Consider the following 12,342-nt stretch of genomic DNA (forward strand, 5'->3'; position numbering starts at 1 on the left):
TTGGTTTACAAAAACGCATACTCGATGCTAATCCTAGGGCATTTTTTGCGCCATGTGCTGCACACAGCTTAAATTGAACTGAAAATGATGCTGCTAAGGTTTCAAATGAAACATTGGACTTTTTTAATATTGTACAAGAACTTTATATATTTTTCTCTTCATCCACAAAAAGATTGGAATGTTTTTAAAAAGCATGATCCTCAGTTACATCTAAAACCCCTAAGTGATACTAAATGGTCAAGTAGAATTGATGTTAAAGTTTTATTTTATTCAAATATGTGATAGCCTTTTAGAAATAGCAGAAAATGATACTTTCAATATAGAAACTAGACATAAAGCAATTCCTCTTTTATTAAATATTCAATCTTTTGAATTGATTTGATATCCAATCTTTTAAATTTATTTGTTGTATAATAATTTGGTATGATGCTTCATTCCAGATTAATATTTCAAGCAAAATGATGCAAAGTATAGCAATTGACCTTAAAGTGTGCCAAAACTATTTGAAGAAGTTGATAATTTCAAAAATTATAGAGATAATAATGTTTTCGAGGAAAAACTTGCTGAAGTTGGAAAACTAGTGGCTGCTCGTGAGAAAGAGCAATGTTTATGCCTTTATGAATAATTTATAGAAGAATAAATCTTAAGTTTTGAAACATCTCTTGTTTCATAACAAAATTAAAACATAATGCGCTTTTAGTCGAATGCTAAAATGAAATAATGAAAAATTTAAAAAATGTATTATGTAACAACTGACAGCATAAGGTTCTAAAGGCAATGACTGTTGCTGATAGATTTTTAACCATTCTACACTTAATTCTCAACAAAACCTAAAAAAAAATTTGCCGATTACCCAGCAGCGCTTTTCTCCACCTTCCCCCTTTAAGGGGCGCCAAAATATGTTCGGCACGCGGGCGTTGATGACCCTTGCGGGGGCCCTGGATCTTCAAATCAAGGTGCATGTTAGGTCAGATCATTTTTCGCCCCTCCTATAATCTAACGGAAATAAAAATATTTATTTTTTATTTGAATCATAAAAGTTTCAAGTCAAATTGAATTTTTTTTTTTTCGCAAGTGGATTAACAATTCTACTAGCTCAGATATTGGTTTCCTACAAAAGTTATGTAGATGTCTCAACCGTTATAAATCATCGGTTAATCACCGATCCTAATCTTTTAATTTCCTCAATCAAATATGTATATATATTCAAGCGCATTTATTTACTCGAACTATTCAGTTTTTGTTTCCATAGAACCATGGCAGGTAAGGTCTGAATGCGAGTTACTTTATAACTAATACGTTTACGCCTTGATTTTCTCACCCTTTGTTTCAGCTTGCTCGTCTCAGCAGCAACAGTATTCTTGGCAAGACTGTAATGATTTCCAGTTGCCAGAAAATTCGGTGTGGTATGGCAAAGACGATGATGGAAGCGACATTTTTTGTGGTAAGGCTTGGTGTGATGGACAAGAAGTTCCAGCTAAAATAATACCTCAAAGAAAAGAATGTAGGATCATTCACAACGGATCTGAGAGAGTTGTGCCAAGATGTAGAAAGGTAAGTAGAAGATTGAGTTTATCATTCGAATAAAAAATCAAAGTTCGTTATATTTCGAATTTGAATTTTCAGAATTTGTTCTGGTATAGAGTTTTGAAGATCATATCAGTTACTCTTATAAGTAAAGGGTTATAACACTAAAACATACAAATCATTCAGAATATCCATCAAATTTTGATTCCAATATAATGCTTGGACCTTGCCAATATATGTGAAATAACACATCATTTAAGAGATCCCTCAGCGGGATCTCTTGATCATTTTGGTCGCGGGCAGTTTGAGGATTATTGGCAAAAACATGACCCTTTGCTTTACCTTACAAAACAAATCCAGAGTCAAATAATCAAAACATCAGGGTGGTCACTTCACATCGTCGAAACGATAAATACGTGTCCTGGGAATTTTTCTTGCAATAAAGTCAAAACGGTCGTATTGTCTGGCATTTTGCACCATCTTGTTGGATTCACTCATATCTTTCAATTCCATATCAGTAACATCAGGGCAAAAAACAGTAACCATTTGACTATAGCTATGAGATTTAAAAGTTGAGTGATACCTTCCTTTCCAAAGAAGTATGGGCCAATCATTCCACCAAACCAAATACAGTGATTTTTGTGGATGTAATGGTCTATCAGCAGTTACATGAAAATTTTCACCGTCGCATAGGCAATAATTTTGCTTGTATACGCTGAGGAATTTATAGAAGTTCGTCCTATGCGAATCAATAAATGGATTAATTGGGAAAAGTTATTTGATGAAATTAATTTTTACATTTTGTCTCTCTTTCAAATCAACATAATTCTTTTACATTATTTTAATGTATGTCAAACTTCATTTAGTTATTCTCTTGCCCAATCTCATTTCGTTATTTCTATTGATGTTTTGCCAACTTTCGATTGAGAATCTTCTTCATTTCTTCATTATCCTCTCCATACCCATTAGAAAATTTTACACATTTTCAACCATATTCGTATCACATTTCCTGTTTAGATTAACCTACCCTTTTCAATAACTTAGACAATATCTGAGTAGAGTTCGATATCTATGGTTTTCAGTTCATGAGATCAGGTGGGTTAGTATATTATTACTTACAGAAATGAAATGAATTCTATTATTTAATGATATTTTCCAGCTTCATTTATATTTCCTTGTCATTGGTTCATATTTAAATAGAACTCAATTTCAAGGTACTAATATGTCGTGGATCCGACGAAGATCAATGCAATCGAAGAAGGGACCACTGCCATAGACGCAAACATCACCATCATCATAGAGGTGATTGCTCTAGTGAAAGTGAAAGTGAAGAGGAGACTACTACTACCACTACTACCTCTTCTAGTAATAACGAGAGCCGATTGCTCATTAGAAGCATCAAGTGTAGCAGCACCTCAAGCACTACTGTCGTGAAGAAAGATAAGAAGGTAAAAAAATGTCATTCTCTCACCAGAAATAATTGTCAAATATAAACATCGACAAAATTAGGGGAACGGACAAAATATCAACGAAGTTTGTAGTTAATTTTCTTTTGAACCAATTTTGTTTTGAATTATGGCTTGATTCTTCAGGTACATAACTATTCAAATGCAGTCCCCAGTTACTTTGTTTTTTGTTATACAACAGTGGGGAATGAAAAGTAAGCTCAAAACAACCTGAGGATTGAATCGTTGAGAGACAAGAATATTTTCCAACACTTAAATGTTGGCTCATCATAATTTTTGATCATTTCATGTTTTTATTAATTCCGATGTCTAAATTTTGAGAAAAATTATAGAACTTTAAATCCGTTTCTCTAATTTTGACGGCCTCGGGTCTTCTATTTGTATGAGGACTGATATTTTATTTAATACGCCTCTACTCTCATTTCTCCGATTTCCTACTGTTGTCTAATTGGGAGTCTTTTCCCCCTACTGCATGTTATTTCTTTCTTTTATTTCGTTCTATGAAAGAGGTATTTCTTTTTTTCTGTCATTCTTATTTTGATTTGTAGTATATTTCTTAATTCCTTATTCTACTGCTCCTTCAGCGTCTCCATTTTCTTCTTTCTTTGTTTGTTAACTATTTCCTCAATAGTTTCAATTTTCAATTTTTCTCTGATTTGTTGGTTGCTTATATATCATGGGGCGCCAACCGCTGTTCTGATAACTGTATTTAGTGTAGTTTTCAATTGATCTTTATAAGTGTTTTGCGTATTACACCAGGTTACTCCTGCATACGTTATTAGCACTGTTTTTATTATCTTCATCTTTTATTCTAAGGAAAGTTTATTTTTTGATTGATCAATTTCCTTGCCTTTCTCTGTTTTCTTCTATCTGTTTTTTAGAGTTCATTCTTTCATCTAGAATTATTCCCAAATGTTTTGCTTCCTTTTTCCATTCAATATCGTCTGATTTTCTATTTTGACGTTTCCTGCTTTCTCTTTCGTTATAGTTGTTCCTCTGAAGTGGATTGCAACTGTTTTCGATATATTCACTTTTTTTAGTCTACATTTCTTGAATTATTCCATCAATTTATCTAGGTCTATCTGTAACTGCCTAGTAGTTGTTTTCCCCATTCTACAGTGATAGTAAATGGCGGTGTCATCTGCAAACTGGGCATCTATTCATTTTTGGTATGTCCTATCACCGAACCTTGGGGAACTCCGGCTTCAATTCCTCTGATCGTTGACCTGGTACTATCGATATTCACTCTAAATACTTTGCCGTACTTTGCCAGGTACGATTGTATTAAGTTCGTAAGTTTGGTGGGAAATTTTATGAACTTCATTTTGTATTGATGAATTTTGCCGATGTGTTTCTATAGCCTATATAAAATTTTTATTTCAGAAACGCAAGAAGAAGAACCGTACTCAATGTTGGGATGAAAGGCGTACCCGTATGGTGCCGAAAGTAACTGTCGAACCGAGAGTGCGTTACATTCCCAAGGTCACTATGGAACGAACTGTCCGTTACGAACCTGAGACGTACGTTACCAAGGTCTGCTGCGATGACAGATGCGAACCCTGCGAGCCTTGCGAGCCTTGTGAACCATGTGAGTGCGAACCTTGCGAAGATACTTGCCGCCAAGAAGACAGATGTAGGGAGACCATAGTTTGTGAACGTTCTACTGCAAAGAAAGGAGGAGATAGATGCGTTCGACCCAGTAGATGCGATCCACCTTCGCCTCAACCCAAGGCCAAATGCTGGTAGATGATGGAAGGTTGCAGGATATGAATAAATCAATTATATTTCACTAGAAATTTCCAATGACGTGTTTACTGAGTTATGCATTATAATAAAGTTTTATCGAGCATCATATATTGGTTTTTGTTGTTGGAAAGCAAATATTCAGTTAATTCTTTATATTTCATCTGCAACTTACAAGAGGGCAGAATTGGCTTAAAGTTCCATTCGTTTCACACGAAAAAGAGCATTTGTGTTCAAATGTTCCGTAGTTGAACGTTTTTGTGCACTCATTACAAGGCACTAGTCTGTAATTTTCGACTTTTGAGTAGAAAGTAGTATAAAACACGGTTAGGTACGACCCACTAATGAAGGATTTGGGGTCGTCGTGTAAAGGATAATGTTAGATACTTGAAATCTTCAGGATAGATTAAGGAACTAAAAATCTCAGTTAAGTTCGTTAATGGGTCAAATCGATTCAATAGCTCTGGAGTTATACAGGGTGTACCAGGAGTAACTGTAGGACTAGGTGATTGCAAAAAATTAATTTCTGCCTTTCCTAAGAAAGCTACAGGGTGAGCTTGTATATCATGGAAATAATGCAACCATTATCAGAACCAAACTTTTTCGGCGGAATTTATTGCAACTTGGTATATCATTGACACATGTCAAGGTCGAGTCAGAAACATATTAATTTTTTAATATTCCAGGACTCGACTCATTATTTCTCATTTGAAGTGTTCAGGTTGTAAATATCACTTTGTATTTTGAATTCGAAACCATTGTTCATATTTTCAAAAAGTACATAACTCCAGTATCAATACGTGGTAACACTCATAGTTGTCACATCTAACATTCTTTTTTATGAATATTTAAAATTGGACAACAAACAAATAACTCACTGGAGTTATTTGTTTGTTGATCTGGGATGGCTTCAGTTAGGTTGATTCCTCACTTCTACAAGTTTCTTGTCCAAATCAGATTTTGAGTTGACTAGCGATGGCTAGGCATTCTGACACCAAGTGATCCAGAGTTTCTTCCTACAGAATCTGCGACTCATGAGGTGCTTTATGTTGTGGCATAATGTGTTGGTAAAGAATCCTGTGAGGAGGTCTAGTATATTCTTGCAAATATCCAGATACTTCTAAGATCTCGCAGTATCAATGTTTCCAAGAAACTTTTTGAAATTGTACAACACAGGAAGATTCCGCCAGAGTATTTTTCTTTCGATTTTTTCCTTAGCCTGAAACTATTTCTTGTAGGTACATTTGCCTATACTACAGGAAGATTCTAGGACAATGAAAGAGTTTGCCTTCTCTGGCAATTATGTTGACCTCTTTATTTCCTTTCATTATGACCGGAAACCAAGACTAAACAAGCCTAGTTATCCTTGCCTATTTCATTGAGTTTCCTTCGGCTTTGATTGCAGCTTGACTGTCAGAACAGAATGTATCGCTATATTAGGGGAAATGCGGACAAAATTAACTTTTAGATTTTGAAAAACTACACCAGTGCCGTTTTTTCGAGAAAATTATTTCATTTCTGAAATCAGCAGGGTTCTATATTAGTGAATAATGAAAGTAAAAAACTCGACGTTATGTATCAACTTGACGTAATTATCAACAATATTATTGCCAAATATGGTTTTAATGGAAATCTTGAGTGATATTCATTTCGTTATTCTGATTTTATTATGGCTCTAGTAACGTGATTCACAAAACATTCCACACGAAGCTTGAAATTGTCAATTTACATACAAATCCAAATTTTCATTTCGATCCGAAATGCATCATTCCGATTGGCCCTTTCAACGGAACACCTAGTCGAATTATTCCCTTCAACGATCTTGAGCAAGACATTCAAGTTCTGAACCTACATACGCTTTAATTTCAAGTTTTTAGGACTTCTCGTTCCAGAGTTATCGTAAGTGTGATTGGTTGAACGGATTCTTCGGTTTGTCATCAATGAGTCGAACCTTATCGTTTTTGACCATTTCCAGCACAAATTTCGAAAATTACAAAAATTTAGGCGAAATGATAGAGCGATCTGTTCGGAGATATATCTACCGGTCATTGATATGATTGAATAGATTATAACATATTTATACTGTAAGGACATAATTGTCTAAATTTTCTTTAGTGAACTTCATTATATATAAACAAAATTTTAGTCTGTGATAACTTATATTTCAGATATTAATATTAGACCTTTTTTATGTACGTTCCAACAAAGAAAAATGCAATAAGGAAATATAACAAAACTGAATAAGCACAAGCATATAAATATATTATAATAAATGTGAGTTCCTCCATCGTTGCCTGGTCATGGTCTTTACTATATCAAGTTTGTAGATAATGTTTAGTACAGAATTGTCTTATTTCTCCTGTTGGAGCCACAGGGATCACATGGTTCACATGGATTGCAAGGTTCACATGGTCCACATGGTTCGCAAGGATTACAGCATGGCTCACACGGCTCACAGCGTGGCACACGGGGCTCACAGCGTGGTTCACATGGCTCCCAGCGTGGCTCACGACGTGGTTCACATGGTTCACAGCGTGGCTGACATGGCTCACAGCGTGATACACAGGGCTCACAGCGTGGCTGACATGGCTCACATGGCTCACAGCGTGGTTCACATGGCTCACAGCGTGGCTGACATGGCTCACAACGTGGCTCACATGGTTCACAGCGTGGCTGACATGGCTCACAACGTGGCTCACATGGCACACAACGTGGCTCACATGGCTCACGGTGTGGTTCACATGGCTCACAGCGTGGTTCACATGGCTCAATGCGCGGTTCACACGGCTCACAGCGTGGTTCACATGGCTCACAACTTGGTTCACATGGTTCACAGCTTCGTTCACATCGTCTCCTTCCACATACCCTGGTTACATAAGACTCTTCTACATAACGTACAGTACGTTCGTTAATAACTTGTGGAACATAACGAACTCTTGGTTGGACAGTTACTTTTGGTACCATTCTTGTACGTCTTTCATACCAACACTCTTCTCCTCTGGATCCCCTCTTCTCTTTTTTCTTATTATCCTAGAATTGAACAGAATCTCGTGAAGTTTCAAGATCTGGTAGATAATCGGATTTTTGAAGCAAAATCTGAATAATTATCAGAGAGGAATGGCCATTGAGACGAAGAGCAATCTTTCAAATCGTAGGTCTAACATTCGATTTTTTAAGAGATGAATAGATATAACTAACATGAATTCAAAACAATACCTAAACTAAGATGAATACCTCACCTTCTTTACGATGGTTGTGGTAGAAGAACTGCAACATTTCGAACTTTTTTCCAAAACCTTGCTCTCGTTGTTACAGCAAGTTGATTTTTTCGTAGTGGTTGTATTCTCTGTCTCAGATTCACAACTTGAGGTGTCATCATGACAATGATGGTGCCTATGTCTATGACAATCATCTCCTCGTCTTTCACAACTATTTTCTCCCGACTGATTGCATATCAATACCTGAAACAGGAAATTTATGTAAAAAAATAAGGATTGAAGTAATTTAGGTCGCTTCACCTTCCTACAGTTAGGCACAACTCTCTCGCAACCGTTGTCAATTACTCTGCATTCCCTCCTGTTGGGGATGACCTTGGCTGGGACTTCTTCCCCATCACACCACGCTTTTCCACAGAAAATGTCGCTGCCATCATCATCCCTCCCATACCAAACAGAATTGTCTGGTACTTGAAAGTCTTCACAAGTTTGCCAGGTGTACCCTGGATTGAAGCCACGTTGATGACATTGGCTAGAGTCTGTTGCTCCTGAGGAATCAGTGAAAAATAATCAAAATTTAAAATAATACGTTCCTTATTATTTCTAGTTTTGCATTCAATAAAAATCATGAAATGAAAAAAAAAATATGATTTTAAATAATCGAATTGAATTGAAAGGTAACTACGTCCGATTGGACCGATGTTATCGAGTGTTCTTACCTGTCATGATTTCTATCCGCTTCAACTGGATTTGAACTGATTATTATCCGTTGATAATCGGGAATATATAGCTGTATGCGCGAAATAAAAAATTAATCAGGATATATTACAAATGACAAATTTGAATCCTTTGTGATCGATTTATTTGTTTATGATAGATGATTTCAATATAACTACACAGTGTTCCGCATCGATACATTCATACGCCAATTTCACCCTTGAAAAAAATTACCCGATAAGTCTTATATTGACCTAGTTGTGGGTTTTTAAGGGAATATAAAATAACAATTTCAGGAGTTACGCACAATTTGTGTGGATAGAAAAATCAGAATCATAGAAAATTCAAGCAAAACATCCATTTACCCTTAGAGACCACATAACTGTGTATAGATATGCTCCGTCTCACAAATCAATGAATACCATGGCCAAATTGCGCATCCATCTGCTTGACCACCCAGCTTATTCTCCAGATTGTGACAAGGAGCATTGGCAATGGAGAAAATTGGTTTTTATCCATTTTTTAAACAACAACAAATATAGCGTCACTTAATCTTAAATATCTCGATCCAGACCTAAAACTGTTGTGCAATTTTGAGTAGCATCTTTTGAAGCTAAAGAGAATATGAAACCGCTCTTCCTATCATACGAATCAGACGTTGCTAAGTACAATGATCACATGTGAACTATTAATATTAATATTAATATTAATATATCGCCTCAATTGTTTTATGTTGTGAAAAAAATATTTTGAATTGAAGAAAACTACTATGATGTGGCGAACTCGAGTTAAGCTATTCAAACTCAACCACATTAGCACAGGAAAAATTGTTGCATTGTTGCAGAAGCAGGAGATACCACAAAAAAAAGGAAATATAACATAATAATAATAAAATATAGCGGTGGTCAGAATATGAAGCAGGTAAATTGCTGCATCAGGTTCTGATTATCTAAAAAATAGTATTTGTATCGGAGCCATAGCCTGTTAACACTCAAATTCCTGAGATCATCTGGGAGTTAGTTAGAAGTCTTACTGCCTAGTAAATGATGGAGTTACAAAACATGGTAGTCCGATGATGCGGAACAAGAAACCTACTACCGAATCTGGTACCCCTACCATGTCTCAACTCCACCAAGACAAAACCACACACAAGATATTGTGATGAATCCGGAGACTGCAATCATTTTACGGTGAAATCCGCTTAAAAAAGCCTTCTTTTACTATCATATGCTGGGCCAATCCATTGAAAACGGGGCTGCAAAGCATTTTTTTAATTCATGATTCAAAACATGTCTATTCGACTGAAGTAACATCACATTTGCATAGACTCTTCTTAACTAATATCTGACAGGTTTACAGTACCTCACATCACGATGCAACCAGTTCAATAAGTTCATTTCGATGCTCTCTCAGCATCCTAACCATGTATTACTATCATCTTGACTTCCACCCATCATATATAAGAGAAAAAACTTTCCACTCAGTCGACTTACTCAGTAGATACCCTCTGAGGGGAACATTCAGCCCGGATATTTAAACTATCGGAAGAATAGCTCTCGTTCCTGTCCATCAACATCCTTACTGCACTTAGTCACCTTTCTGCATTGAATTACATATTTACTCACTAAGTCCTAACTCTTTGATATTTATCTCGAGGTCATTAGGTATTTGGTTGAGATGATAATTGGGATAGTATCATACTTTTTGAAATAATTGTTCCCTAGCGCTTTATTTGTAGGTCGAGGTATTATATTTTAAATTTTTTTCACTCATGTTATTGTTATTTGGGATTGCTACGTCGATGGCTATTGCTATAGCGTTAGAGCAGGATGGTTTCGGTCTGTACTTCGAACATGGCACTTTGTCAGAATGTATAACTTTTAATATGGTTGTCAATTCTTGGTAAAGTATCATCACTACCGCATTGTGTCTCTCTTTATATTCGTTTTCTGTGCACGTTTAACATCCACTCGTATTTTACATTTATAAGTACATATTATTATTAACGCAAATTTAGATCTTTGAAGTTCTTTCATCACCGGAAACGAGTATAAATGAGAATAAGAGTAGAAATAGGTATCATTTCAATCTTAATGTCGGTATAGTGATTATAAATTGTTGAATAGTTACAGAAAAAGAATGTTAGTTTATGTGAGTAATTGGGCTGTAACATGGGTTAGATAAGGAGAATAATGTTAAAAAATATTTAAACATTCATTCTATTCTAGAACTATTTGGAGGAGGAATTCGCGGTAAAAAATATTGCATCAATGTGTCTTTGATATCTCCTTCCTTGAATATGTAGTAAATCGGAAACTTTGAAATTATTGGAATCATTATTCAGAAGTAATATACGTTAAATTCAAAAGAGCGGTCGCGACTTGTGTAAACTGATCTTATCATAGAAGCAGGATGTTTTATTTTTCAATTATTGCTTTTCTTAGTTATCGTCTCACTGCGTTGGAGAAATCGATATATTTTTCACGGATAAGAAAGAATAAACTAAATCTTGAATTATCTGAGTTCGATACATGCGACGAATCGTTATGATCGTTTCCCAGATGACACAGCAAAAAGTTCGTTAGGCAAAGTCGAAGTATGGTTTTTGTTGAGACGACAGAAAAATCTAGTTTGCAGCTAAGGTTGAAGGTGGGGTCTGTTGACGAAAAAATGAAGAAAAATAAAAATTTTTTTAACCAATGATCTAATTGGCATGGTATCTCGGGCAATTGTTGGGGCGGTCTTGGATAAGTAGGAGGTTACGATTTTGTTGAGGTTTAAGGAGGAAGTCAGTATCGGTTAGGGTCTCTTATTGAGAAGGGTTGAGAATTCGAACGTCGATCGCGAAACCGGACTTGAAGCAAAACAATTTCTTTTCAAGATCAGAGTAATATTTAATAAGGATAAGTTAAATAGAAAGGTAAATTGGTAGATAAGTGAGTTTTAGGGATTTTGAGTATTCAAGAAAAGGAATTGTTTTGGCTCTCAGAAAGGAAGAGTTAGGTCAGAAATAGGAAATCAGGCATTAAATTTTTGATTGAAGTTCAGATTTCATTTTTTCGGATAAAGTCTTGAAATTTGTTCTGGTATGAATTAGATTAGCTCGGAGTGCGCGAATCGTGAGTGGAGTTATTAAAAAGGAATTACACGTTTCGAGTGAAAAGTTTGAAGAAATTAAAACTAGGTTTAGGCAGGGCCTTATTACTCACCTAGCACCGCGGGATAAGGGCAAGTTAACAATCTTTTGGCTATTTGATTTTATTTTTTCATTTGATGATTTTTGAATACTTTTTCGATGAAGATAAGTTTATTTGAATAGTCCCGATTCTCCCAATTTCAAAGTTGAGTAAATAATTTTGTTATTTTGTTTCTTTTGTTTGAATAATAGATTATTTGTGACATTTTCATTTTAATCATAAAGTTTTTGGCCGTTGAGTTCAATATATATCAATTTCGTGGATATTGTGAATTTGGTTTTTTTTTTTCTCTTTATTATATTTAATTTTAAAAATTTCATCGACTTTTATTGACTCAGAAAACTAATCCAGTCCCTAAGGAAAGAAAGTCAACTAAAAAAAAAGACCTGTCCATTGAAGCGACAGGCCAGACTCACTCATAACATCTTCGTAAATTTACATAATTATTAATTCTCCGAGACCTCTGGAAAGCTGCTC

General features: G+C 35.4%; 2 protein-coding genes across 2 annotated transcripts; one reads left to right on the plus strand and one right to left on the minus strand.

Annotated features, from left to right (window-relative positions):
* Positions 1–1,126: 1,126 nt before the first annotated feature.
* LOC123678410 lies at positions 1,127–4,845 on the plus strand. Its single transcript, XM_045615425.1, has 4 exons — positions 1,127–1,263; positions 1,334–1,554; positions 2,742–2,975; positions 4,377–4,845. Exons 1-4 carry the CDS (start codon positions 1,257–1,259, stop codon positions 4,737–4,739), a joined length of 825 nt encoding a protein of 274 aa, XP_045471381.1. The 5' UTR covers positions 1,127–1,256; the 3' UTR covers positions 4,740–4,845.
* A 2,031-nt stretch (positions 4,846–6,876) lies between these two features.
* LOC123677972 (proprotein convertase subtilisin/kexin type 5-like) lies at positions 6,877–8,802 on the minus strand. Its single transcript, XM_045614729.1, has 4 exons — positions 8,671–8,802; positions 8,255–8,499; positions 7,976–8,197; positions 6,877–7,766 (listed from the first exon to the last, which is right to left on the minus strand). Exons 1-4 carry the CDS (start codon positions 8,675–8,677, stop codon positions 7,071–7,073), a joined length of 1,170 nt encoding a protein of 389 aa, XP_045470685.1. The 5' UTR covers positions 8,678–8,802; the 3' UTR covers positions 6,877–7,070.
* Between the last annotated feature and the right edge of the window lie 3,540 nt (positions 8,803–12,342).

This window comes from Harmonia axyridis, chromosome 4 (genome assembly GCF_914767665.1).
Source record: "Harmonia axyridis chromosome 4, icHarAxyr1.1, whole genome shotgun sequence".
NCBI classification, from domain to species: domain Eukaryota; kingdom Metazoa; phylum Arthropoda; class Insecta; order Coleoptera; family Coccinellidae; genus Harmonia; species Harmonia axyridis.